Here is a 27,257-nt window from a genome sequence, read left to right on the forward strand (position 1 = left end):
CAGAAAAATACAGTTAAAAAAACAAAAGCAAAAACAAAGCAGGAATAAACAAACACATGTAGAAAAACTTCTTGGGCTGCTCAGAGTTACCGTTTGGAGTTATTGTATAAGCCATTTCTGGAGAGGCAGAAATTTCACTGTCAATTACACAGATTCCCATCACCATGGTAACTGTCACAGGGATGGACAGACTGACGGCGCATGAGCGAGGCTGGTAGATTGGATTCAAATTTTTCCTCTCGATGCGTTTTCTCTCAGACACACGGTTGAATTTGATTAAAATAACCTGCTTGAAACGGACCTGCACATATTTTCAGCCGTTTGTCAGTGTCCCTGTTTGTGTGTGTGAACATATAGAATGAAAAACACACACTCAGGTATTTCTGAGTCAGCCAGCTTAGCTCATACTGCAGATTCAAGGCAAATATGACAGCTTCAGCTATTTAAGGTGTCATTCACTATTCAAAGCTGCTTACAGATGTAAGGAGTTACGTTTTCAAAGTAAAAGTCCCAGTTATATACAAGACCTTATCACTGCAACCTCAGCTATGACTGATTTCCTCAGTAAAAGCCCCCCCGGAGGGTTATATGAGCTCAACAGGATTCACTGTCCTGGGGTTGTTGAGGATTTCCCCAAGAACCCTTCAATAAGCAATAAAATCATTTTTGTGTCTCGTCTTCAAGAATCATTTGAAGCAATATGTCAAGAACTTCTTGAAGTCATTGAGATGCTCTCCTAATAACTCAAGGAGCTTCTGCAAAAATCACGTTTAGCTCCTGTGAAACCTGGGAATCCCCTCAGAGGTTTCCTGTTCTGGAGGATCTCATGACTGCCTTGGAGTCCTGAAAAGAAAGATTTAAAGACTCTTTTTTAAAAACTTCAAAGTGAGCTCAGAAGTTCTGTAGTCCATGTATAGGCTTTGACAGTAGCACAAGAAACTTCCCTTGGTATTCCTATGAGTTTCAAAGGGAACTCTGGAAACCCAAGGATACCTGCAATTATCTCAGGCCAACCTAGAAAGCTAGAAACAACCCCTAAACCACTTTAAAAAGCCCTGAGATGCTTAAAAAGGTAGAGCCATCTCAAGACCAATGCTTTACAAACTTGTAATTCTTTAAGGTACTTGATGTGGGACACAGAGCCCACACAGGACGCAGGATCATCTGATGAATCCAAGTAGCAGAACACTACTACCTACAGTTTTCCACACATGTAACGAACACATTTTTTCCCCCATCACAAGTTTATTATGTGACTTTGTAAAGTAAAAACAAGACATGAAAATATAAGCGGCAGTACAACCTGTGCTAAATGCGACTGACAGTGACTTCTACAATGTTTGCTGGAAGCACCTGAGCTCCAGCTTTCCCAGCCACCGACACCTAACACAAGGGTCTCAGCATCCCTCAGCTCATGCTGGAAAAGGCACCACGAGCAGGACCTTTGATTTGTTCACGCTCAGCAGAAGTGAAGTCAGAAATACATTTCTGGTCTGGAAAACAATGCATATAATTCTCAAAAAAAATAAAATAAAAGGAACACAATTCCAAAAGCAGAGTCAACACAATAGAGAAAAAAATAGAAATGATCAAAAAAGAAGACAAAGTAACTCTCAGTTGAACATGGCAGTTTGTGGTTATACAGTTTACATGAGATAGAGAGGGTACATTAAATATCATACCTAAATAAGTGATAAGTAGGTGATATTTGTATATAAAAAGACTGAGGTGAGCTTGACCCTGACAGTGCCAGAAACTTCCCTGTTTGGCTTTTTGGCATTAAAATGATTCATCCAAAATTCCCGTAGTAAAAGACAACAAAAGAAAAAAATGGACTCTTAAATTTGTCCTCTTTTAAAAAAAAAAAAAAAAAAAAAAAATCTAGAATGAAGTTACCTGTTTAAGCCCACAATATGAAAGTACACTGAGTCAGTAAACAGACAATAACAGTTCAGTAAAGAGGGAAAATTCAGAGTCCAGACAGCGCTGCGCTTTGGCTTTCACTTAGTTATTGCATAGTTTGATGGGCACACAGTGGATGTAGTTGATCGACAGCTGGCAGATACACTGTAACACTGGGAAGGTCCTCCAGTTATTAAAATATCTTCTTCTTTTTGTGCTTCTCCAAAGTCCTGGAGAAACAAAGTGAAGAGAAGAGTATTCAAGCCTTCATCCAGGAAACACAGAGCGGTTGTAAAAGTTTCGCAGAGATCTTAAAGGGAAGAACAAAGCAACCCTTCGAACACTGACTTTGACTTTAAACCAATGTTTTAATAGTTTAACTGCATATAATATCAGCCCAAAGGACTAAACCCTTTCAATGTGTTCACGGGCCATATTCAAATCTGAATTTTTGAAGAAAACATTTGCTTAAATGCAAAAATAAATAAGGTATAGATACAACCTAAAATAAAGCCTTTACTCCATCTTCACGGAAAGCTTTCTTACAATAACAGGAGACAAAAAAAAGTGTATCTCCTGAATGAGGTAATTTGGTGTGTGCGCATGTATGTGTGTGTTTGTGTTTAAGTGTGCGAGAGAACGTGTGTCTGTAAGCTTTTAAAGGAGCATGAAGAAAAGCGAGCGTATCAGCATTCTCAGAACTGGAGTTTGTCCTCTGCTCTGATGCAACGTTTGCTGCTGCAGAAAACAGACTTCCTGATGGTGTGGATGTTCATAATTCATGCTAATAATAATTCAGTGTCCAGCCTAACATCCCCAGGTCAATGCCTCAGCGTGTTACTGGCCCATGGATATTTTTGCTAGCCCGAAGAGAAAAAAACAAACAAAACAAAACTTTATTTTGTAATTAATGCCATATAAAGCAGGATGGCTGCCGTCAGCGTTTAGCAAGCTGCCTAATTTAAATGTTGTGCAAGTTAACAATTCATCCACATATTTATTTTAACTTCTGCATCTTTACTGTAGATCTGCGCTGTGTAAAACAAACAGTGGTGGATGGAAGAGCCACAAAGTTTGCTTTTCTTCATGGTGGAGCTTATTGATCAGGTTTGATGAAGGGCTTCCTCCTGCTGTGTCCAGTAAAGGTTTTAATGGTGGTTACAGGAACAGGTGCTGCTGCTTTGGATGCTAGAAAAACGTTTTCCTTCACTCCGCCCGAGCTCAGCGTCTCAATGATAATGCTGTCGTGTTTTCAGTCTTTTTGTTGAGAAAACCGAGGGCTGCACGGGCTTAATGTTGTCATACTTTTTATTCACATGTGTGCGCCTGAATTCATTTCTATTGCAGGTCTATTTTTAGTTGCTAATGTAGGTGAAACGCTCGTGCTTCCATGGTGCGCTCTACAGAGTCGTGCATTAAACAAAAGCATCGAAGCAAAAAAAAAATTTGTATCAAGGATTTTTTTTTTAAATCGAGTTATTCAAGTTACTGAATGAACAGTTGCAGCCCTAACACTCGGAGTGGGTGTAAAATAACTGGCTGCAGTTTGTAACAGAGCTTGAAGGTGTTGTCACAGTAGAAAGGTAACAAGGCCTCATTAAATACTTTAACGTTTTTGCACCCAAATATCTTATTGTGAGCAGTGACTGAATAACAACATTTTTGTGTGATTTTTCATGTTTACTCCAGTTTCCCTCCAATATTTGCACAAGAAAGCATTCAGATTCAAACTCAAAGTTATACTCACGCAACAGCTTTGTCCCTGTTAAATAATTAATTAATAATCTAACTCATGACATGTTTACCTGGAGGCTTCTAGTTGCTGTTCTTCCAGAATCCTCTGTTGGGCCTCCCAGCTGGCCTTCTCCTCCTCGTGCTGGCGTCGCTTCTCCTCCAGCTCTTTGTGCTGCGCCTCCAGGTTCTTCTTCATCTGCTCGAGACGTCTCTGGAGCTGCAGGGACAAGGAGGACAGTCAGGGGTCGGCCAACAATGTCCAAAATGGAACTGCCACAAATATGAAAAAAGTCTCAAGACTTAACCTCAGCTTCAGAGTCTCTGAGCTTCTGGAGCTTTTCTTTGACCTTCATCTCAAACACTTGTTCCATTTCTTGTTCCATCTTCTTCATCTTGGCTACATGCTCCCGTCGTTCCTCCTCCATCTGGGCTAGAGGACTCCTGGAGACACAAAACAGGGTTCATACACACAGCACAGCAGCAGCAGGTACATGAGATCCCAGGTGGGCATTGCTGAGTAGGACTGTGCCCCACACTCTCCTATGAAGAAGACCCTTCTGAATGCAGAGTGAAGACCAGTGGAAAAGGGAGGATCAAGGAAGGAGGAAAGACCTGGCTTGTTGGCAGCAGCGAGAGCAGCAGCTGAAAGGTGAGAGAGCCAGCAGGCGTTCTGAGATAAACAAGTGCTCATAATCAATTCTCTGAAGTCCATTATGTAGCCAAATTTAGCCAAAGCATTTCTCTGTGAAAAAACGATATTCAATAGTGGGAAAAATGTGGCAAATGTCTGTCTCTGAGCTGTAAAAAAGCAGGATATCCAGCAGAAAAGCTCCTAGCCCTACTGGGGGCAGGTCTAGGTAGCCAATAGTTTTTGACCAGTATGTGTGCGTTCTGTACTCAGGCAGATGGCACAGGTCAAAGTGCAAATTGAAATAATTTAAGAACTGTCTTAAGAACCCTCTCTCAATATGAACTTTAATTGGTAGCCTAAAAGAAGATGGATGCAAGATGGATGGATGGACATCCAGATCAAAAAAAGGGAACCTGACTCAAGCGATGAACCAGTGTTTTGTCTACACATAACAGACAACTTAGCAAAGAATCAATTTTAAATTGTCTCTTTAAGCACTTTGTTACCAGCAGCCTGTCACAAAAACACAATTCTTCCCATTTCTGTAATTGAATCAATGGAAAATGCCTAAGATAACACAGTTTGACAGACATAAAATAGCATTTTTGCACCAAGAAGGTGATTCCGGCCCCTTAGTATTGGCTGAAAATGTGGCATCTCTCATCACAGTGTCAGTCCTAAAAAACTGATGAAATTGGACAAGTGGAAGACAGAAGAAGAGGCAGGCCTACAGCAGATGAATAGTATTTGAAAGTCATATCCTTAAAAAAAATAGGGAAAAAAATACAATGATCAGTTGATCCATCTACTGTTCACCAAAGCCTCATCAGAAATGGTCTCAGTGGAAGGGTGGCTTTCAAGAAGCCATTCTTGAGGACGGGAAATGAGGAGCAAAGACTGAGGTATGCCTCACAAGAATTAGACTGAAAATCAGCGGCAACAGGTCTTATGGAATAGTCGTAGGAATGAGTTAAGGAGAGATGTACAACAGTAAGTGTGTACAGCCATCTGTAAGACACAGTGGAGGCTCTGTCATCTGTCAGTGGTGTTGGGATCTTATCAAAACTGATGGAATTCTGAACAGAGAAAAGTACAACATGCAATACCATCTGGAAAGAGTCTGATTGGCAGCTACCTCATTATTCAGCATGACAATGATCCCGAACACACTGCCAATGCAGCAGAAGCATGCTTGGGTAGAAAAAACACACAATGGAGCACCATCAGTCATAGACTGGCCTCCACACACTGCCTCAGCATTATTGAAGCAGAGTGGGATCATCTTGAAGAAGAAAAAAAAAAAAAAGTAAGTTTGCTCAAATACTCCTTTCTCTAAAAAACATGACAAATCAATTTATGACTTATGTAATGTGTTTTTTTCTGGATTTTTGGATGATATTCTGTCTCTCAGGAAATACTGGAGGACGATTACACGTACAATCAGACTAAGAACCACTTTTAACCACTACAACATTTCCGCTGGTATCTGAAATTTTGATTTTCAGACAGGATCACTCAATTTAAGAGAACACAAGTTAAAGCACAAGCAAAAGGAAATGAGAAGTAAAATGCATGTTTTGCAAAGGAAGTGAGGTAAAACTTACATGCTCTCAGCCGTGTCGGGTCTAAAAATAAACAAACGCACAGACACTTAGCATGCTACCAGAAACCATGCATTAGCTTAGCATTGTGCTCGTATTTACAGCCACCTCCAGCCACTGAATTAGTTGTTAGATGAGACACGACTAATACTAGTTGGGGGGGAGTTAGTGCTGCCTTGTGAGGGACAGGAAAGAGTTTTCACCAAAGGGACAACCTCCAGACCTGAAAAATGAAGCCTTGAGGCTCCAAAAGGAAATCAATGCAAGGAATTTACATCATATATTCATGTGTGTACAGGAATATTACTACAGGAATATTACTACATAATGCACTACATGATCTGCTGATATCAATGCAATTTGTATAACATCATTATAATCATAGATCAACATAAAACAACCATGTATAATACATAATGCAACCATGTTGTTTACAATATTGCTGAGCAGTAAGCATGGTTTTAATATTGCTCAACGATGAGTCATAGTCTGTACTATTTATGGCCACGAGTCATCCCTGACCAACATGTTGGACAACACTCAGCCAATCAGAAGTGGGCATCACAGCTGACATCATTAAGGCTGCAGCCTGGAACTGATGTTGCCATAAACAGACTGGCTCTATACCTAGAAATATGGGATTCCACAGTTTCTCACTATCAGCTGTTCAGTGACCTAGGTCAGTTGGTATATATATGAAATCCCCACTTTTTCCAATTCAGTCAATAATAGTCAAGTAGGTATAGCCAATCACACAGCACAATATGGTCACATGATTAGGCTGAGCAATCAGGCACAAGAAAGAGGCTGCATCGTATCTATATCTAAAAACATCTAATTGTTTGTGTCATTTTATAAAAATATTCATACTTAATGTACAGTATAACCATTGTATCCCCTACAGTGTGCTACCACTCAGTGTCAAAATGTAGTTTAAATAGTTAACACCCTGCCTCATCCATATATTGCTTTATACAAGTTTTTATATTTATATTTGTGCATCTTTTCACATCCTCCTCTACACAAATTGACCCCACATACTCCTATGCACATTGCTGTCTGTACTTTATATTATTTTGAGTTTAGCTCTCCCCTCAGCTCATAACCCCCCTCTCTGTCTTGCAACATTTGTACACATGAGGAACTTACTTGGTCAGCTGCCCTTTGTTCTCATTGTTGTCCCCATTACAGGTGACTGCAGCCAACTTCCTGCTGCGGTAGTTTTCATAGTGAACATAGTTTGTCACATCCTTCAGGTCCTGCATGTTGGTCCTGCAACACACAAACCCACCCAACAACCCCATTTCCAAAATGTTAGGAGTAAAATGTAGATAAAATCACAACAGTTGCCTCAAGATGCAAAATATACTATACAACAATTCACAAATCATTTCAAGTTTGTTTTTAACAGAAAAAAAAAAAAAAAGTCCACTCATCAAATATTGAGCATCAAACAGCTTAGAAAATATCTGCTCATCCATGCATCCATGCACAATGTAGTTTGGCATCATTTTACTGTTCAGCATTAATGGGGCCTTTGCAAATGTAAAATTTACCCATGCCATGTGCACTAATGCCCCTCATACCATCAGAGATGCTGGTATGATGTATTCTGATCAAGGTGCAACCACCGGAGAAAAAATTTCACTTGAGGCGGGCTCCAAAAGGGAGTCAAACCCCATCGACTTCTCAAATTTGTGCCTAAATACACAGAGTTGCTGAGATGTGACTGGTTCATTAGCTGCTGAACAGGTATATCCCTCACCTGGTTTTTCCCTCACCTGATGAGCATGTTCCTGAGTATTGTAAAATCGCAGTGCTCTCCATTTTCCACTGTAAGAAGACAGAGCAGAATTTAGACAGTGCACCTAATATTGTTCCACCTGAACATGTGATTTCTAAAGGGATCATAAACACAGGGGGAAAAAAGATGGGTGTTCAACATATATCAAATGATTCAAATAATACAGCCTGGAGGTGGTTATAACAGGAATGATTTCACCAGGACAAGTAACCAATGAACAGTTTAACAAGATTATCTACACAAATGAGACTTGATAAATGGACTGGTTCTTATACAGCGCTTTTCTACTCTGAGAACTCAAAGCACTGTATACAACATGCCTTCATTCACCCATTCATCCGAGCACTTTCTTCTACACCTGTGCTTTCACACTCCAATGAACACAGAGAGCAACTTGGGGTTCAGTATCTTGCCCGAGGATACTTTGGCATGCAGACTGGAGCAGCCAGGGGATCAAACCACCAACCCTTCCAATTAGCAGAAGACCTGCTCTACCTCCTACCTCCTTCTGCATATGATTCCTGATCAATAATAGTGTGTGTGTGTTGCATGTGACACAATGCATTTCAGATGATAGGTTTCCATGCTTACCTTCAGCCACACCCCAAGGATACTGCCTGCCACGAACCTGCTTTCCATTGACCTTGATTATGGTATTACTACCAACTACAGCCAAGGGCAAACGATCCTGCAGAGAGAAGGGGACACAGCTGTTGCACTGCTCACGCACAACAGCTAAAAATACACTGGAGGAAACTATATGTATGCCACAAATCAGAAAACACTGCATTAAAAATGATTCCGCTTCCTGGAGGCTAAATTGGAAGAACTGACCTTTATTTTCCTGACCGTCTTCATTTCCTCCTCATCATTAGTCTCCGGGAATTCATAGATCTTGATTTTGTGCTCCTGGATTTCTTTCATGATCTACATACAGCAGAAAAGATCACATGAGACGATATAGAAAAGGGAGACAAACAACAGTCACTGACTGCTGACTTGTGGCATTTCCCACACAAGAATCTATTAGGCTGTATGTATAAAGAGATGGGCTCTCCTCTCCTGTCTCATAACACTATAAAGACATGTTGACTTATGCCATGATGACATATGATCAAGAGTAGATGATCCTCACACGTGATTTTCTGTTACAGGTTCTCTTATAGGTAAGAATCACTTCTCTATTAGCTAACAGCCAGTTTTATTGTATCCTGGTATTTGAGAGCTAACTTTACTGTATTATTCAATAAAACAACATTAGCTGACATTACCTATTATCGATCTCTTATCAAAACATTCTCTTCCACTGGCTCGCCTCATACCACAAATTAACTTCTCACTGGTGGATGTTATTGATAATCTGTTCTGGTCTCTAATTGTGTGTGATAATTAGAAAGCACAGAATAAAAGCACTGTACGAGTGTGTGTAAATGAGTTAATGTGGCTTGTAGTACAAAGCTCACTAACACTCAGTGCCAAGTAAGTACGAGTCCCTTTACCAATAAAGCTGGGTTAGGAGACTGTCTACAGCTACTTTCTCTGTGGTCCAGCTCTCCCAGTATGAATTTAAGCTTTTTACACAGTTGTTGCAGCATCGGTGACACAGTCCTCCACTATCTGATGTTTACAAAGTGTGGCGATCAGGGGTCTTCAAAGCTTCCTGACCAATCAACATACAGGAGCAACAGAACAAAAATCCAGATTGAGCAGATGGTGAGTGCTTGGTGTGTGAGATCCTTTGTCACACAGGCCTGCCTGGACTGTTCTTTACTTTCTCACCAACACTTTAAATCCAGGACTGATTTTTATGTATAAAACCTGCTAAGACTTTGACCCAGCTTTACATGGCACCTCTATACAGAAGACAGTTTTCAATATTGAGTGTTACAGAAGATCTGATAACCCAGCAGCAAGAATAAGCAGTGATCAGCACATGGACACCAAAGTTAGACTGTGAAAAAAATAAAAAGATTTGTATGTATTTTGGATCAATTCACTTTCTGGATCAAATCATTTACTGCAATAAGTGAGGAATCTACCAAATATAGTGCAAGCGCAATGCATATGGACCACAGGAGAAATGCACGCAGTGAACAAGAACAAGTAGAGACACAAGCAAACAAGCACCTGCTTCTTGAACTCCTGGCACTCCTCAGGTGTCACTGTGTCAGCTTTGCTGATGAGGGGGATGATGTTTACTTTTTCGTGTAACCTTTTCATGAATTCAATATCAAGGGACTTCAAGCTGGAAACAGAGGAAAGAGAAGGCTAATGAGGCAGTAAGGGTTACAGTTACAATGAATAAGTTACACACCTGCAGGGAACAGCATTTTAAAATTATCCACTAGGATTGTGGGACTGCATCTGTACTGTCTGGACTCCTATTGTACATATGAGCAGTACGTATTGTGGCCTCAAACACAAAAGAGATTTTAGATGGCAGCTGAGCATTCCTGAACACAATCCAGTCACCCTAAATATTCCTTAACAAATGAAAAAGCTGGAATCCTACCAAAATTTATATATATATATATTTATATAAACCTGACAAGGACAAAAATTCAAACAGGAAAAAAATTCAACAGATAAGTTGGAGTTTAATTATATACTTTTAATATTAGTTAGACAAAGTGAGACCAATTTTGATAAATTATAGTGAAAAAAGTTGTCTGGGTTCAACCTTTAATTTTTGTTTTACATCTATTGTACATTGAATAATGTTGCTAGACGGCATTTAATGATGTATTTCACCTATCTGGGATTTCAGTGTTTGCAAAGATGCAAAATTCTGCAAATCGATGCACTCTGATATGTGTCTTGAGATCAACTGTGTGGATAAGAAGATCCAATGAAATGTCAAACATCTGCTCTTCAGCAGAAGAGGGAGAGTCAGGGAGAAGACCTGTTAGCTCAGAGTTTAGCCTCACAGAGTCTATTAACCCAGTAACTGACTCAGAGTTTATGTTAGCGCTCAGTGCTTTCACTAACCTGCTTTCTGGAACAGGACCCTGGTCTTTCACTCAGGGACACATGCAGCTTTCTATTTTCTGTGCAAGTGCAAATTGCACTGAAGTACCAACCACAAACATACTTGGTGGTTGGTACATCTCTTTGTGTTAGGTCAGAGCGCACGCACACACACACACACACACACACACACACACACACACACACACACACACACACACACACACTGCAGTCTGCAGGAACTAGTGGACTATTTTCTGCTGAGGAAATTGCATTTTTAATTAAGTAGGCACACAATACATTTCATTCCCTTTAGAAAATGGGTTTGTGATATTATGATCGCAAGAGTTAATGCCAGTTCATCCAGTACAACACTGTTTTTGAGAGCTTGAAGTTGCATCCATTCCACCAAAAACTGACAGACTTCAAGTGGCCGTATATAGACAGTGGTGGTGTAGAGTTAACACAACAGATTCCATGTAGGGATCTCTGCTTCCTCTTTTGCACTGAGTTCCTGTTATCTATCCGTCTATTATCCACTTATCTGAAGCTGCATCACAGTGCTAGCAGGCTAAGAAAGGAACTCCAGACATCCTTCTGCCCAGCAACACTTTCCATTTAGACTAACTAGAGAAGCTACTTTTAGCTGCTCCCTTGTCACAAGGGATCAGCTGCATATTTTGATTAAGTAGAGTTTTACCTGGGATGCCCTTTCCTAATGCAAGCCCAAAAGGGATTTCTGCCTCCGGCTGGAATCAAACCATCAGCCTTTCACTTTTTAAACAAATGTGTAAAGCACTACACTTAATAAAGAACATATTGCAAAATATACACCATGAACCAAATCCAATCAGCCCTTTATATTTTGAGATTTCATGCCAGCAAGGGAAAAGTGTAAAAATGCCAGAGCATACATTTTCCATAATGCAACTCAACATTGTCTTATCCATAGACTGTATATGTAATTGGATGTAGTAATGACCACTTCATCTGGTGGTTTGTGAACTGCTGTTTTGAAGTCTTTGAGTTGCCATTTGGAATTCACTACCTTGTTTTTTCCTTTTGCACCAACGCGGAGCTGATCAGCTAATGCTAGAACAAGCTAGCTTGTTTACAAAGACTACAAACTAGTTCAAGAGGACAAGAACTCAATTGTAAAATGTTTACTCAAATGATAAACTTATTTACTAATAGATTATGCACTCCTTAGGACCTATAGCATTTTGATTCATCTTCATCAAGAGGGACGTCATCAAGAAATAACCCTGATGACATCAGTATATATAGTATATAGGGCAGCACGGTGGCGCGGTGGTTAGCACTGCTGCCTCACAGTTAGAATACCATCTGGAAGGTCTGGGTTTGATTCCACCTTGGCCCGGGCCTCTCTCTCTCTCTGTGTGTGGAGTTTGCATGTTCTCCCCGTGTCTGTGTGGGTTTCCTCCCACAGTCCAAAGACATGCAGTTACTGGGGTTAGATTAACTGGCCACTCCTTGCTGCAGAGTAATAAACTGAGCATCACCTATTGAGTTCCCCTTTAACATAGGCCTGTGAATGTACTATAAATGTACTAGTAACTGAAATCATAATCAAAAGGGGCTTGAAGTTGGTTTCACATGACTGAGCAGAGCACTGATGTCCTGTGAGGTAACAGCAGCAGGTATCAGAGGAAAGCAAATTGCCAGCATGATATTGAAAATACTTGACCTGATGGCAGTGACTTTACAAAATAGTGCAAAAACTCACTGCACTCGGTCTTTGTTAACGCTGACGCATGACGAATATCCGAAGAGACAAAATTCTTAATTTTGTCAAACAAGACTTTACAATTTTTTTTAAGCTATAAGTTTTGCAAAAGACTTTATTCTTGCAAAGCCTCTATAACTAGCGCTCTAACTTGTGACAATATCTCCTAAAATTATGAATATTTTCTATTTACCCAAGGTCTTTCCACAGCCAAGAAGCTGTGGACACCAGGCCTGGTTCCCCTTTTCCGCTTCCCACAAATTGTGCTCAGCAGCAACCACTCAGGTGAGGATCACAGTGTGCCCCATTCATAAACCCGAGCAGCAGAAACAAAGTCACTTTGGTTTCTCTTTTATTTTTGCATGCACACACACTGATGTGCTGACAACCTTTCAGACTTGGTTTTTTAATTTAATTATTTAATGAGACCATTTTTTTTTTAAAGATATTTTTTTTGGACAGTCCTTGCAGTGGAGAGAGACAGGAAAGCAGGAGGAGAGATGGGGAAGACACGTGGTAAATGGCAAGAGGACGGGACTCGAACCTGCGCCGACCGCTCCGCCACGCGGGATACATGGTCGCCTGCTCACGCACTGAGCCACCCTGGTGCCCTTTAATGAAACCATTTAACAGCATTCTAAGACTATGTGTGGCCTCTCTCTTTTTGTCTCATTCTTTTGAACCGGGTGGTAACAAATGGGTGCTCGTCCACACAAATTTCTTGGTGTGGTAAACGTTCAAATACTTGTTTGAACTACTATGTCAGCCCGCAACTAGTACTCCTGGTGTCACATCTTGAGTAGTTAGATTTTGGTTAGTCTGTCTTTGGACTTCCCTTTAGAGAAGGTTGGAGTTAATTAGCATCAGGTTTGGTGAATTGGTAGTCTTGGCACTATATATTCTAAGCCCTGGCTTTGGGAGGCTTCAGTCCAGAGTGCTTATTGAATGTGACTAGACCAGTTATGTGTATTTGGTTACTTTGAGTGATGTAAAATTATTTGCTTCATCAGTTATGCTGTCTTGCATAAGATGAAACACAGTTTTAGGTAACTTAAACTATTTGATGTGGACAAATTAAAATCTGAGCTTTCTCCTTTGGGTTTGGGGGCAGGGGCTGCTGTTTCTACAGTCGCCTTTCTTACTCTGGTGGTTTTTAGTGCACACTGTTCACTAACTGCATGAAGACTAGGGTTGACTTTATGTTTCTGGGTAGGTAGTTAGTGGGAAAATGCTAATTTGTCTTGCCCATCAAAGATCAATCCCTTGTGGTAATGGCTACAGCTGACAGCTTTGTTCAGTCTCCATCAGAATAACTTTTGAATAGCCGTACGAAGGAGCAACTCTTGAAAGTCGTTGAGTACAACACTGATATTGTGATAAATGGCTGAAAGAGGACATTAACCACTTATTAAAGGCTGCTTCAGTGAAAGGTGTGTTACCAGCTAAAATGCAAAGTCAAGAAGAGGCTGTTGGTCACTTTGTGGCGATTTCCACAAAAAAAAAAAAAAAATATTGGAATTGCAGCAGTATCAGGTAGTGCTGATACCGAGAATTTGAATGAGTCAGAGTAGTACCGAAGACCCAGATACCTTTTTTCCCCCTTTCTGAATGTGTTGCCTGTTTTATAAGACGGTCAGAAGCTGACTGTGTGGTTAAGTTATTGTCTGTTTTATCTATAAAAGGCCCAGAGAGCTTATTCAGTGCTGAGTACAGTTTACAATCAAATTATTCTACTGTTAAAGATGCATTTCTAAAGGCATGGTATCAGAAGCCTTCTGCCAGTATTGCAGTCTGATAAACAGTCACATGTTTAGTTAAGTCAGTTACAAACTCAACATTTTAACAAGGGCTGTTCTGCAGCAGAAGTAACTACTTTTCAAGATGTGTGATCTGATGGTGTAAGAGCAGTTTAAAGATTGCATTCGACCTGAAGTTGCCACTCATATTCCTGAGCGTGAAGCAAAAACTCTATAAAGCTGCTAAGTTAGCAGATGATTATGTCTTGGCACATAAAGGGAAGTTTGGAAACAGCAGTTTTCAGATGGTGCTACTGCTAAAGTTTTCTTGGTCTGACTTTGAAAAGGTCCATCATGATCCATGGTCAGGTTTTGGTTGAGCATGTAATTAGTGTCATGAAAAGGGGCATTGGAAAGCAGAGTGTCCTTTATTAAAGGCAAACACATTAAACCTGCTGTTCTTAGTGGTCCAGCAAGAACAGTTCCAGTTCTCCGAGGAAGTCTTCGATTCAGTGAAACAGTTGTGTATTGAAGCTTTTGTGTTAGATGGGTTTGTATTACTCACAGGTGATGATAAACTCACAAAGTCAGGCTGTTGTGAGGCCTTGTGGATGATAATGTCCACAGTGGGATTTAGCCTACTTTGCCCACTGATGGCATAGAGGTGATTTGGGGAAATGATTTGGCTGGAAATCGAGTTGGTCTGATGGTTCTCGACAGGCTGCAACTGTTTCCTGGTCTCAACGTGAGATAATCATGTTTTGGGGGATTTAATAAATCCGGCCATATTTCAAGATCTGAGATCTGCACCATCCAAAGCGTATGTCGTCTCTCCTGATAAGACCATGTTTTCCCCAGAAGGTTTTCTAATTCTCCATGAAGCCCACATTGAGAAACCATATCAACGAGTAAATTATCCCACGTCTGTTTCAAATATTCTCACTTCATGCCAAGGTTCTTCATCACATGGCGTCCCATGACTTAGTGTTGACAAGACTATCATGGACTATTTTATCACTTACCGCTTACGTATGTTACAGTGCAAACGTTATATTGGCAAAGTGCAGTTGGAAAGTGATCCCAAGCATTCCTGTTCTGCCTGACATTTAAGAAATCTGCTGTATCATGAGAGACTGCCTCCACGACAGGAAGTGATGTTTTTTTCATTAGCTTTGTTATCAAGCTTCTACTGTAAACCACCTATGCAACAAGCTCTGCTGTATGGTACTAAAAGGCCAGTGAGTATTGGTCAGATGTCAGTGGTGTTCCTGCAGTACTTACCCATGTCCAGAAGGAGCAATGAAGTACAGGCAGCAGTGCACTCTGCTGTCTGGCATCTGTCGTCTGTTGACCCGCGACTCTGTGTTGAGGTAATCCTCAAACTTGCTGTCAATGTAATCAATGACCGGCTGCCAGCTGAGGAACACACATCACCACATCAGTGTCAAGGAAAAGCGTGAACTTCAACCGTCACAGTAACTTTAGCCTGTGAAAGATGTCCGACCTCACCAGTTACTGTTGTCAACTGCATCACCAAAGCCAGGGGTGTCAACAATGGTGAGAAGAAGCTGCACTCCTCCTTCCTTGACCAGAACCTTTGACTCTTCCACCTGCAAACACCACAAATGCTGAGCCAGTGCATGTCCAAATCATGGCAAACATGGCTGTAAGCTCTTTGCTTTTTCACAAGATCCATAGTTTATGTCTAAGCTTTGATTTAGTTTTTTTTATTTTTTTAAATCATCTTTACAACCATACAAGGCCTTCACATTTTAAAGGGATTTCAGACCTGGCCTATAGGACATTTTATTAATGGAATATAAGCTGGTAAGTTAGAACCTGTGAAGAAGCAGCCGGCTTATGTGCTAAGATCAATAAACCAAAGCAGCTTTCTTAGGACTAGAAGTGACAGAAGCAGGGTGGTGGGTGCAATGGTGAACAAGGCCTTCTGTGAATCTGATCATTATGAGGCTGAAGCACAACTCGTGATCAGTAGATGAATACTGATCTAATCAGCAAAGACGAACCAGATGCGGTCAGCCTCTGTTTTTTTTAAAAACATCAGACTTAGTGCTTTCACAGACTGCAAATGAATGATGAAAAGCAGTCAGCAATGGACCCAAAATACTCACTGGATTGGTCATGCTGTTTGCAGTAACACTGCCACAACTAATACTATTTATACCGGTGCTAACCCTCCCCCTTTTTTAGTTTCATCATAATTTCTAGATGAGGATGGCATCAATAAAAAAGAATAAGACAGAGGCTATCAAAATGCCATTACTATCACAAAAGATTGCAAAAATCATCAGATGTAATGTCATAAATTTTAATTTCCAAATAGGTTATTATATTTAAAATAATGTGAAGTGTTGTAAATATTGAATCTAAGAAGAATCAGTCTGAAACAAACACAACAGAAACGCCTCACATAACAAGAACTCACACAGAAACTGTGTCGTTAGGTTTGGGAACACCTGGGTTACAGCAGCGTCAGCCTTTAACACCTGAACTGGTGGGCATCCGGGAGAAAACAACCCACAAAACGTGAACTCTAATGACTGAATGACAATCCAACTTGGTCCTAAATTAAATATTACCTGGACAGTTTTTTTGATTCTGTGAGAAGGACCAGGGTATTCAGCAGAGTACAAATCTGTCAGAAAGAGTGAATTGATGAGCGTCGACTTCCCCAGCCCAGATTCTCCTGAAAAACAAAGACAGGGCCAGAGTCAGAAAGTGAGAGTAAGATGCATTTCACACTGTACTTGTTTTTCTAATCCTCTTTGTTTTTAAGACTGAGGAACAACACAATCCAACCACCAGATGTTTATCAACTCCATTTCTTGTGCAGTCTTTTGCTGCTTGACATTCTTCACGTTTCACAATCAAGCATTTTTAGCACGGGAAGTGACATTCAACCTCTTAAAGTGTCAGCGTTATCTAAGACCCAGGAAAAGATGAACGGGGTCTCAGGATAACACTGCCATATTCTTTTCCTGTTTGTTCAGGCTTGAATGGCTCTGGCACACTTTTACTTGTCAGCTAAAAACATCTCTGCTTCCTCTGTGCTTGTGTCAGTACACAAGCACTATACCTTCGACCAAATAGACCCATGCCGTAAAGAGCTTGTTTAAAAACTGAGCTCTCCCCATGACAAGTGAATTCTTCTTTCCTATTACTCAGTCTAAGCAGATCTATCTATACTGTGCACAGACAGACATTTGTATTAAATACCCAAGAGTCAATACTTTACAATAGCTATAGTGGGACAAATAATTATTTGATCCCCTGAATATCAAAACATTAAACGTTATAAATTAATTGGCAAAACAAGACTTCGTACTTGGTGGAGAAACCCTTGTTGTCAACCACGGTGGCAAGACGTTTCTTGTAGTTGGTTGCCAGGAGCGATTTTGGCCCTCTTTTCATAAACGCTCTAAATTATTTAGGTTTTTTAAAAGAATTTAGAGTTTCAGCTCCCTCCACAGATTTTCTATAGGATTGAGGTCTGGAAACTGGCTAGGCAACACCAGGACCTTAATAGGCTTCTTCTTTAACCACTCCTTTGTCACCTTGGTGGTATGTTTTGGGTCACTGTCATGCTGAAAGATCCACCCACCACCCAGCTTCAGTGTTCGGGCTGAGGAGAGGAGGTTCTCGTCCAGGATTGTACAGTACAGTACATCCACTGGCCTCTCAATGCGGTGAAGTCGTCCTGTACCCTCAGCAGAAAAACAGCCCCAAAGCATGACATGTTTCCACCTTCACGACTGACTGTGGGGATGGTGTCCTTTGGGTCATACTCAGGATTGATCTTCCTCCAAACATGGCAGGTCGATGGTCATTTTATATTTCTTCCATTTCCGAATAAATCGCACCAACACTTTTCACGTTCTCACCAAGCTTCTTGCTCATGTCCCTGACGCCCTTTGACAGCTTGCTCGTGCCGGTGGAGAGGCTGCAATGGAAGAAACTGAATCTGTGGACAGGTGTGCTTTAAACATATAAAGAGTTGAGATCAGGAGTATCTGTAATTGATTGATTGAAATTTGTGTGCCACATTGTGTTTTTTTTGTTTTTTGTTTTTTTTTTTGCATTTTTGGCCACAGCGGCTTTTGTCTGCAGTGGAGAGTGACAGGAAATGGGGGAAAGATACGGGGGAAGACACGCGGGCAAATTGGCGATGGGCGGGACGCGAACCCGCGCCACCCGCTACATTGTGTTTAAATTATTGTACAGCACTTTGTGACTTTTTGTCTGTGTGAAGCGCTATATAAATAAACTTTACTTACTTACAACAATTGCTCTATCACCTGAATCCTGTTGTTCCTATGTGACAAGGTGATGCATTGGCTTATGGTATGTAGCAAAGGTCATTAGGGCTGCAACTATTGATTATTTTATCAATTATTCTATCAATTACCCGAGTAACTGGATAATACTTTTTTCGTATTAACAGTTCATCTGCATATTTTAACTTCCGCACTGCAGTTTTTCCCTGTGCGAAACAAACAGGGTGGATGTAGCAGCTAGAAAAATCTCTTTTCTTCACTTACTGATCAGGTGGTTGATGAAGGACCTCCAGCTGTGTCCCAGTAAAGGTTTAATGGAGGTTACAGAGGGAAAAGCTTCATCTGGACGCTAGAAAAACATTTAGTCCGCTCCATCTGAGCTCACCGGCTCCGCCTCTTTGCGCTTGTACAGACAGACTGCACGTAAATCAGCTGATTGCTATTGTTGTGTTATCAGTGTTTATGTTGAAAAACTGGGGGCTGTGTGAGTGTAATCTTGTAATGCTTTATATTCACAAGCATTCTCCTAAATAAGTTTCTACTGCAGGTCTATATTTAGTCATTAATCAGGGATTAAAGTATCAAAAACATTTTGATGGGGAAGGGGTCCTTCCGGTACCGGACGATTGCTAGCAGTACTGTATGTCTGGGAGCTGAAGTAGAAAAAAAAATAACAGCTTAAGTTCTCAGCACAGCGAGCACAACACACAAACACAGCACAGAGCAGTGGAGGTGTGGAAAAACATGTCAGCTGACTGACTGTTGTGTGATAGAGCAGCGAACGAAGTCATTTGCATCATTTTAAGAAATTAAAAGAAGAAAATATCGAATATATTTGAATAATATTGAATAAAAGGGGCAGTATTATCAGAAAAATATACGTACAGCAGCAGCTTATGTCACACAGTACACTGTTGGTACAAATGAGTCAACTTTTGGGATCATTTAATCTCTAACGATCATATTGTATTAGTTTGTCACAGGAGTGCCTGTAAAACTTTAATCTGCAGAGTAACCTGTTACTGCAGCTGTTAAATAAATGAACAATATTTCTCTCTGCAACATAGTTCAGTTTAAGCAGTTATTAAATCATAGATGTCACCATCTTAATATTGCAACTGGCTGAGCTGAAGCTGAACTAAACAGAAACAAATCAATTTAATAAAACTCATGTACCTTATTAGCATTTTTAAATATTTCTTATCTGGTAATTAATGATTATATAAAATAGAATACACACACACAAACACACACACACACAGCTGAAAACAAATCACTATATCATGTATAACGGGGTAACTGCATGTGTAACAGTGCATTATATTTGACTCTGATCGTGTTATATAACACAGTACAAAGTAAGAACTATAGTTTGCTTTCAGTCAGTTCATAAACACTTTTAAAGGTATTTGACTTCTTTATTTAAAGGTAAATACTTCAAGATTTTGTTAAATACTCTAAAACTAACTGATTTTACTGCTAAGTGCTCCTTGTTCCCACATAATGTTTGTCCTCAGTTTAGTTCTGTGTGATAAATCATATAAGATGTCAGTCCCATTGTAAGAGGATCGAAACTATGAAAGTGTGCCACAGGATCTCAGACAGTTTGTCATTCTTATGGAATTTCAGAGAATCAGCACAAACTTCTTCAGTGGACGTCATGAAGGAGTCAGAGAGCGCTATAGAGGGGATACCCTGTAAGGTCTTGGATTCCATGCTTGAGACGGCCTTACGTGACCTCTTGGGGGAAACAGAGACTCGTCCACTTTCACCAACACCTTCTTTCCCCACTGAGCCACCCACAGTGAGTCATAATTCAAAGTAATAATTGAGGAGAGCAAAGTGAAGCTGTATGCAGATGTTCTCTGATCTCTGTACTCTGTGTTGTTCATGCAATCTTCTCTGAATCTGAAGGATTAGATTACCAAGGTTTCGGTCTCTCTACACATACTCTTTGTTTCTGTGCTGCTCATCATGTGGTCTTTGAAATGCTGCACTAAGTGTCAGTATTATGGATCCTGAACCTTCTCCATCCTCCACAGAACCTGCTGCATCAGCGGCCTTTAACCAGCATCCCCACAGCAGCAGCGGCCGCTGTTCCTCCTCCTGCTCCTTCAAACCCAGTAAGCTCCTGTTCTCACACTGTGCTCTCCCACATATTACTGACCTCTGTGACCTCTGTCAGCTTCATTGCTTATGTTTAAAGGAGAGGGTAAATTCTGCCACCTGGTGGATAGATGACAATAATGCAGCTTGTCTGATCACCTGTTCTGTGGTTTTTGTGTTTACAGTGTAACGTGCCTGTGATTCCAGACAGCATGGTCCAGTACCTCCGCCCGGTTGGAGTACTGTAAGTAAAACACACGAGTGAACACAGCTGCTGAACATCTGTATCTTCATAAACTCTGTTGTCTCATATCTGTGCAGAAACGGTGTGCTGGTCTGTGACTTTGATTTTTCTGCTCCTCCAGTCGGTGCACCCACTCCAAAGTAAGTTTGCTCTGCTGCTTTTAGACCTTTTAGACGGCTCCTGATCTGCAGCCATGAATTATTGTAATGAGCCTCCTTCAATGGAGCTTTGATTCAGCCATACGGCTTTACTCATGTTTTTAAAATACTTTCCCCACAGTTGTACACAGCGGTAACGTGCTCGTACTCTGTGTTTTATTCCTGCAGAAAGAGGAAGCGTTCAGTCCAGCAGGAAGATGACCGGCCAAACGTTAAGAAGCCACCCAACGCCTTCATGATGTTTCTGAAGGAGCCGAGAGTGATGGTGGAGTGCAGCATACGTGGAAGTGCAGCTGTGTTGTGAGAGAGAGAGTAAGCGTGTCACTCTGCATAGATTTATGCATCTGTTAATGTTTTATGCTCATGTTTGTGCATGTGTACCTGCTGTCCTGTAGTTATGTGTAGTAGCAGTGTGGATGCTGACCAGGGACCAGCAGGAGCCTTACTACAGGCAAGCTGAGGAACAACGGGTCCTCCACACCCAGCTGCACCCAGACTGGTCACCTAAAGACAACTACGTATGTCCAAAGTGAAAACACACAAGTCACACACGTCCACATCAGTGCACTGAAGCTGATGAAACACTGTCACTGCACAGTTTGTAACAGCTCATCAAAAGTCTGATGTGTTTGTTTTCAGGGCAAAAAGAGAAGAAGAGCTTCCACCCCAGCACAGCTAAGAGGAGATTTCTGGGAATCACAGGGAATTTTTCATGTGAAATGTGAAGAAAACCAAACAAAAATGGATTCTTACTGGATCAGATCACAGACTGTAAATTCTGTGCATTTCAACAGATGACAAATATATTTGTGAACTATTTTTAAGCCCTTACTGAGACGTGTTCAGCAGTTTGAGTGACGCTGAACATTCACATTAAAACAGGAGAGACCTGCTCACTCAGACCTTCAGGTGAAGGTCAGCGTTATTACAGATGTTCAAAACACTGTCAGTTTTACCACCATCACAAAACAGCTGTCCTCCAGAACAACACAGCTGACGCACAGAAGCTCCTCCTCTCCTGAAGAACGACCTCGCCGTGACTCTCATATCCAATGAGAGTTTCTTTAATATTTCCATTAAATGTTGCTTACTGCAGGTTTAAGAAGCAACAGCTTGTCTTGAAGGTGTTTTTAAAAGTCTCAGAAGACTCACTGCATGTTTGTTTGTGCTGCAATTTAGCTTGAAGACCTGCAGCCCGTCCGTCCTGCCACAGAGCCTCAGGAGCCCATCGTCCAATCACAGCTCTGGACCTTTTACTTATTAACAATTTGTATATGCTTGTTTTATTTACTTATTAGTTGTGTTTAATAATTAGTTGTATTTAGTTGTTAACATTTTATTTACTTATTACTTATTGATCTGTGTTGTTAGTTGTTCTGTAAATAAATTATTGCAAACTTTTAGAGGTTTCTGTCAGTGTGTTTTGGGGTGGCTGTAGCTCAGGTAGAGCAGGTCATCTGCTAATTGGAAGGTTGGCAGTTCAATCCCTGGCTGCTGCAGTCTGCATGCCAAAGTATCCTTGGGCAGGATACTGAACACCGAGCTGCTCTCTGATGCAACCATCAGAGGATGAATGTGTGTGAATGGGTGAATGATTGTTGTATTAAGTGCTGTGAGTGCTCAGAGGAGAAAAGCACTAAATAAGAACGAGTCCATCTACAGCAGGACGAGAGGAAGAACTAACTCATGTTTTTGTCTTCATGAATGTTGTACAAGTCATTTTATTTATAGTTGTTTATCACAGTATTTTACTGACCCTATGATGAGTCCCCACAAGAATGGCTAGAGCCAACTCTGCACACAAACGTGTACAAAAGGAGAGAAGTTCCACATTCACAGATTACCAACATCTTCAGACATACCTGAATAAGCAGATAAAATTCAAAACCCTCTCGATTCATGCTTGTTAAACTTAGACAAATACCTGTCTGTGTCACAGAAAAATAAACACAAGGATGTGAAAAGGTACTGAAATAGAATCACTCACCCACAACCATGAGTGTGAATTCGAAACCCCTCTTCACGGATTTCCTGTAAACTTGGTTAGGAAGATTTGCAAATCCCACGTAGCCCTCCAGGTCCTTCTGTTGCTATAGAACAGAAATATACAGGGCTCAAAGGTTTCTCAAAATATCTGACTGAAAGTAGTCATAAAAAAACTAACACATTTCAGATGGCCTGCTTTCTCTTTTGGTTTGTCCCGCTTGTGTTTTTTTTTCTACTTCTGTTGTATTTTGTGTGCTTTCGCAGCGTTTGCCAGTGTTTTTTCAGGTTGCAGTGTGCTTGACCTCTCAGGGCCACCGTAGAAATAGGTGCAGCAATAGGTAGAAATGTGCAAACAGGCATGTTTTTATTAATATTTATGCTCCGCTCCCTTTTAACAGGATGGATCCAAAGACGGGACTTCAGCTGTTATCCTTAAACCTGAGGCCTTCATGGTTCTGTACATCTTATAATAACAGCAATGACAATAAAGTTTAATAGAAATAAGTATTATGGGTATTCTTGTCACACTTAATTTTCTATATTTTTTTAATAATAATTAATTCCTACTAATAGCAATCAAAGATCTGTGGAGTATCGGATATTCTACAGAAACATTTTGAAAGTGTCGGATTACAAATAGGAAAAAGCAGCTTAGGATCTAAGGATTTTAGCCATGTAATAACATTCTTATATTAATAATCTCTCTAAGGTGGGAGTTGCTCTAAAAAAAGAGCAACTTAAAAACACTTATTTTTTTAATCCAGTTTCACAGACAGTGTTACATCTGTAACCGTTTTTAGAGTTAGCATCCATGGTGTAAATTAGGCTTTGCACATAGTGTTTCATGTCCTGTTTAAGCATTTGGTGAACACAGACCTTTACTGAGATGGTTTTACTACATTTATACATCCTACAGACTAACGAGAAGTACTTACAGCTGTGTTGAAGAACAGGCAGGTTGTTGAGATGACAAAAAGCCACACGGGAAGTCAGGTTGAGGTAACAGGAACAGAAGCAGAGAAGAGAGACAAATTAATACGAGCACATTTAGAAAAAGACTTCCTTTCAGTTAGCAGATCTCTGATATCGATCTATCAGATGGACCTGTAAGCTCACTAAAAGTCTAAAAGTCTGACACTGATGTCACTCCAACTGATTTCTGCTTGGGGGGTGGGGGGTGATTTTGCGCTAACCAATTTCTCCAGAACTGTAGCCATGTGTCAGAAATATAACAGGTCAGAAAGGAACAGACTAAAAATCTTTTAAAAAATAAATACGTTTTTAAATATCAGGGCAGATTCTTCTTTTAGAAATCAAACCATCCACACCAAACCATCCATCAGATTGCCAGATGGAAAAGTGTGATTTATCACTCCAGAGAAAAAGTCTGCACTGCTCTATGACCTGCAAAAAACAGTAAATATTCATGTATTTGAACAAATACAAATTTCTCACTTGCTTCTTGCTCATGTGTATTTATAGCCTGTTTCCTTTATTCTTTTTCAAGTCATTTGTAACCTCCACTCGTGTGTTCCCTGTTCTCTTAAGAAGTTTGGATTTTGCTGTTTATTTTTCCCAACTGCGGACTTCTGCATATTCCCGAATTCAAGGTTAGTTTTCAGTTTAACCGGCTGGTTTCTGAGTACTGCGTTTGCATTCCTCTCATGCCACACTTAATGATAAATGTCTATGCAAATGCAAAAAGCTGTTACACAATAAAATGCATAATTAATACATAGATTACTAATTTGTAATTATTAAAGATATAACAATTTAATTAACTTAATCGTCTTTGGATAGCCACACTAATGCAGGACTATCATGCAGACTCCCATCACCAACACGCTCAGATTCCCACTATTTTGCTGCTTTTATTGGTAATATAAGAAAAAAATTATATTACAGCATAGTCCAAGGCTATGTTCACACTGCAGTCTGAAGTAACCCAATTCCGATTTTTTGTGAAATCCGACTTTTTTTGCGTGGTCGTTCACATTTCCAATATATGCGACTTGTATGTGATCTGTGTGTGAACTGCAGATGAACGTAAAAGTGTTCATAAAAATTCATCGAGTAACTCGAATAACTCGATTATAAAAAAATCTTCAATAGAAACTTTTTTTTGCTTCGTTTAATCCATGAATCTGCAGCGCTCAGTTGTCACCATGTGAGCGCGAGCATTTCACCCACATGTGCAACTAGACCTGCAGTGAAAACATATTTAGTAGAACACGTGAATAAAAAATTAGCCATTTAGCCCCTGTAGGCCCCAGTTCTCCAACAAAAGGACCAATAACAACAGCAGCAGTGAAACTGGGTAGAGTCTGTCGAGACACACATGGCGAAGAGCAAAGAGGCGGAGCCGTTACAGAGAAGGTGAGCTCAGGTGGAGTGAGAGAAAAGTTTTTCTAGCATCCAAAACAGCAGTGCTTGTTCCTGTAATCACCATTAAAAGCTTTCCAGGGAAACAGCTGGCAGGAGTCCTTCATCAAAACACCTGATCAACAAGTTCCAACATGAAGAAAAGTGAACTTTGTAGCTGCTCAATCCTCCACAGTTTGCTTTACACAGCAAAAAAAATCTACAGTACAGCTACAGAAGTTCAAATGAAATATGCAGACTTATTAAGATTATTTAAACTGATTTAGATTAATAGAAAATATAAATATAAAAACTTTTTTCCCTGTAGGCCAGTAGAAATATACATGGGGCCTGTAAAACTGAGCCACTGGCCTGAGGCTGTTGGGTTGAACACTTATTTATTATGAACATTAATTATGAACATCTACACCATCAGGAAGTCTGTTTTCTGCAGCGGCAAACGTTGCATCAAAGCACAGGACAAACTCCAGTTCTGAGAATGCTGATACGCTCGCTTTTCTTCATGCTCCTTTAAAGGCTTACAGACACACACGAACGCAAAAAACCACATACACATGAACACACACCAAATCTACCTCATCCAGGAGATACAACACTGTCAGAACTACTTTTTTGCTTCCCACTAATGGAGGAAACCTTCCAAGAGGATAGAGTAAAAGCTATTTTATTTTATATCTTAGGTTAGGTTGTATGTACACCTTATTAAATTTAACATTACTTGTTTAGTCGATTAAGAAATTAGTCGCTGCAAGTATCCCTCATAGTGAAATGACTACAGAGACAGCTGTATACAACTCTTACTGCATGTAATAACATACCTCCCCCCTTTGATGCCATTAAAAGTGACTCCATTGCACTATAACAAAGAATGATCAGACTCCGCTCAGTCATCAAAGACTTCCCTCTGGTATTTGACTGCTACTGACACTGTCTGAACTGTCAGTGCCGCCAACAACAGGCAGACTATCACTTGGCTCCAGTTTTATTACCATGATAGCAGTAGGATCATATGTAGTTAGATAAACAGCATGAACTATAGTGGGATTTTTTTCACAGAGGTACCAAATAGATTACCAGCCAACATGTAGAGGACTTAAATTGGGCATATAACAACATACTCAAAGTTATTTGTGAGGCTGGCTGTTGGGTAATGCAGACAGACTGCTGTTTGCTGCAGACTAACCTGTTTCACCACACTAGAGTTTCTGTGTTAGGCCTAACTCATAGATAAGTTTGAAACCTGCCGTACCTAACTCTTCTTTTGTCATGACAGGCTTCACCAAGCAGCTACTCGCTCGTCACAAAAACACAGGAAATGTCAGAAGACGAACCAACGACTGAACTGCTCAACATAAAAAAAATTTTAAAAAAAAAAGGACGCTAATCTAAATGTTATTTACATAAATCTGGAGAAAATACTACAACACTGAAGCACGATGTAGCGTTAAGTGGTTCCGATAATACTGCTATAGTAATGATGCTTTTTCACTCAGCACCAAACACCAGCCTTGGACTGATCCGCCTTTTACTGTGCAGCTGTCAAATATCACACAGTCTCCATATTCTTAACCTGAGCTGTTAAATATCACACGGTGGGCGGAGGTGAACAGTAATGTTAGCATTTCCTGTGTTTAAGCATTTGTGTAATTAAACAGGTCGCCAGGGCCGAGCTAACGTTGAAGCGGGCTCCCACTTGAATTCCACGCGTTTAGTTTCGCTTACACAGTAAAAAGTTCACCTCTCGACAGCAGGCGAAAACTCAGCGTTAGACTAAAAGCAACACGGAAGTCTAGAGAAAGGATTTAGAAATGTGAAGACACTCACCCATTATGTCGCCTTTTCTCTGCTCGACATTCACTCTCTCAAACACAGCACACAACTATGTCAAGTAGCTGTTCTGGCATGTAGCAATAGTAGTAGTAGTACCTTGTGAGATACGTGCATTATTGAACGTAACGGTACGT

The 27,257-nt window shown here is 40.5% G+C and overlaps 1 protein-coding gene across 2 annotated transcripts; it reads right to left on the reverse strand.

The window, feature by feature from the left end:
- Nucleotides 1–1,228: 1,228 nt before the first annotated feature.
- Nucleotides 1,229–27,257, reverse strand: LOC115787871 (septin-7-like). 2 transcript variants are annotated; one of them, XM_030740636.1, is made up of 15 exons: nucleotides 27,118–27,257; nucleotides 26,076–26,077; nucleotides 22,913–23,015; nucleotides 16,723–16,829; nucleotides 15,632–15,732; nucleotides 15,404–15,538; nucleotides 9,800–9,917; nucleotides 8,507–8,599; nucleotides 8,264–8,360; nucleotides 7,650–7,701; nucleotides 7,018–7,140; nucleotides 5,872–5,892; nucleotides 3,942–4,077; nucleotides 3,708–3,853; nucleotides 1,229–2,132 (listed from the first exon to the last, which is right to left on the reverse strand). In XM_030740636.1, exons 1-15 carry the CDS (start codon nucleotides 27,119–27,121, stop codon nucleotides 2,096–2,098), a joined length of 1,275 nt encoding a protein of 424 aa, XP_030596496.1. In that variant the 5' UTR covers nucleotides 27,122–27,257; the 3' UTR covers nucleotides 1,229–2,095. The 2 variants fall into 2 exon arrangements, with proteins under 2 accessions (XP_030596496.1, XP_030596497.1); XM_030740637.1 differs by lacking the exon at nucleotides 5,872–5,892.

This window comes from Archocentrus centrarchus, chromosome 11 (genome assembly GCF_007364275.1).
Source record: "Archocentrus centrarchus isolate MPI-CPG fArcCen1 chromosome 11, fArcCen1, whole genome shotgun sequence".
NCBI classification, from domain to species: Eukaryota; Metazoa; Chordata; class Actinopteri; order Cichliformes; family Cichlidae; genus Archocentrus; species Archocentrus centrarchus.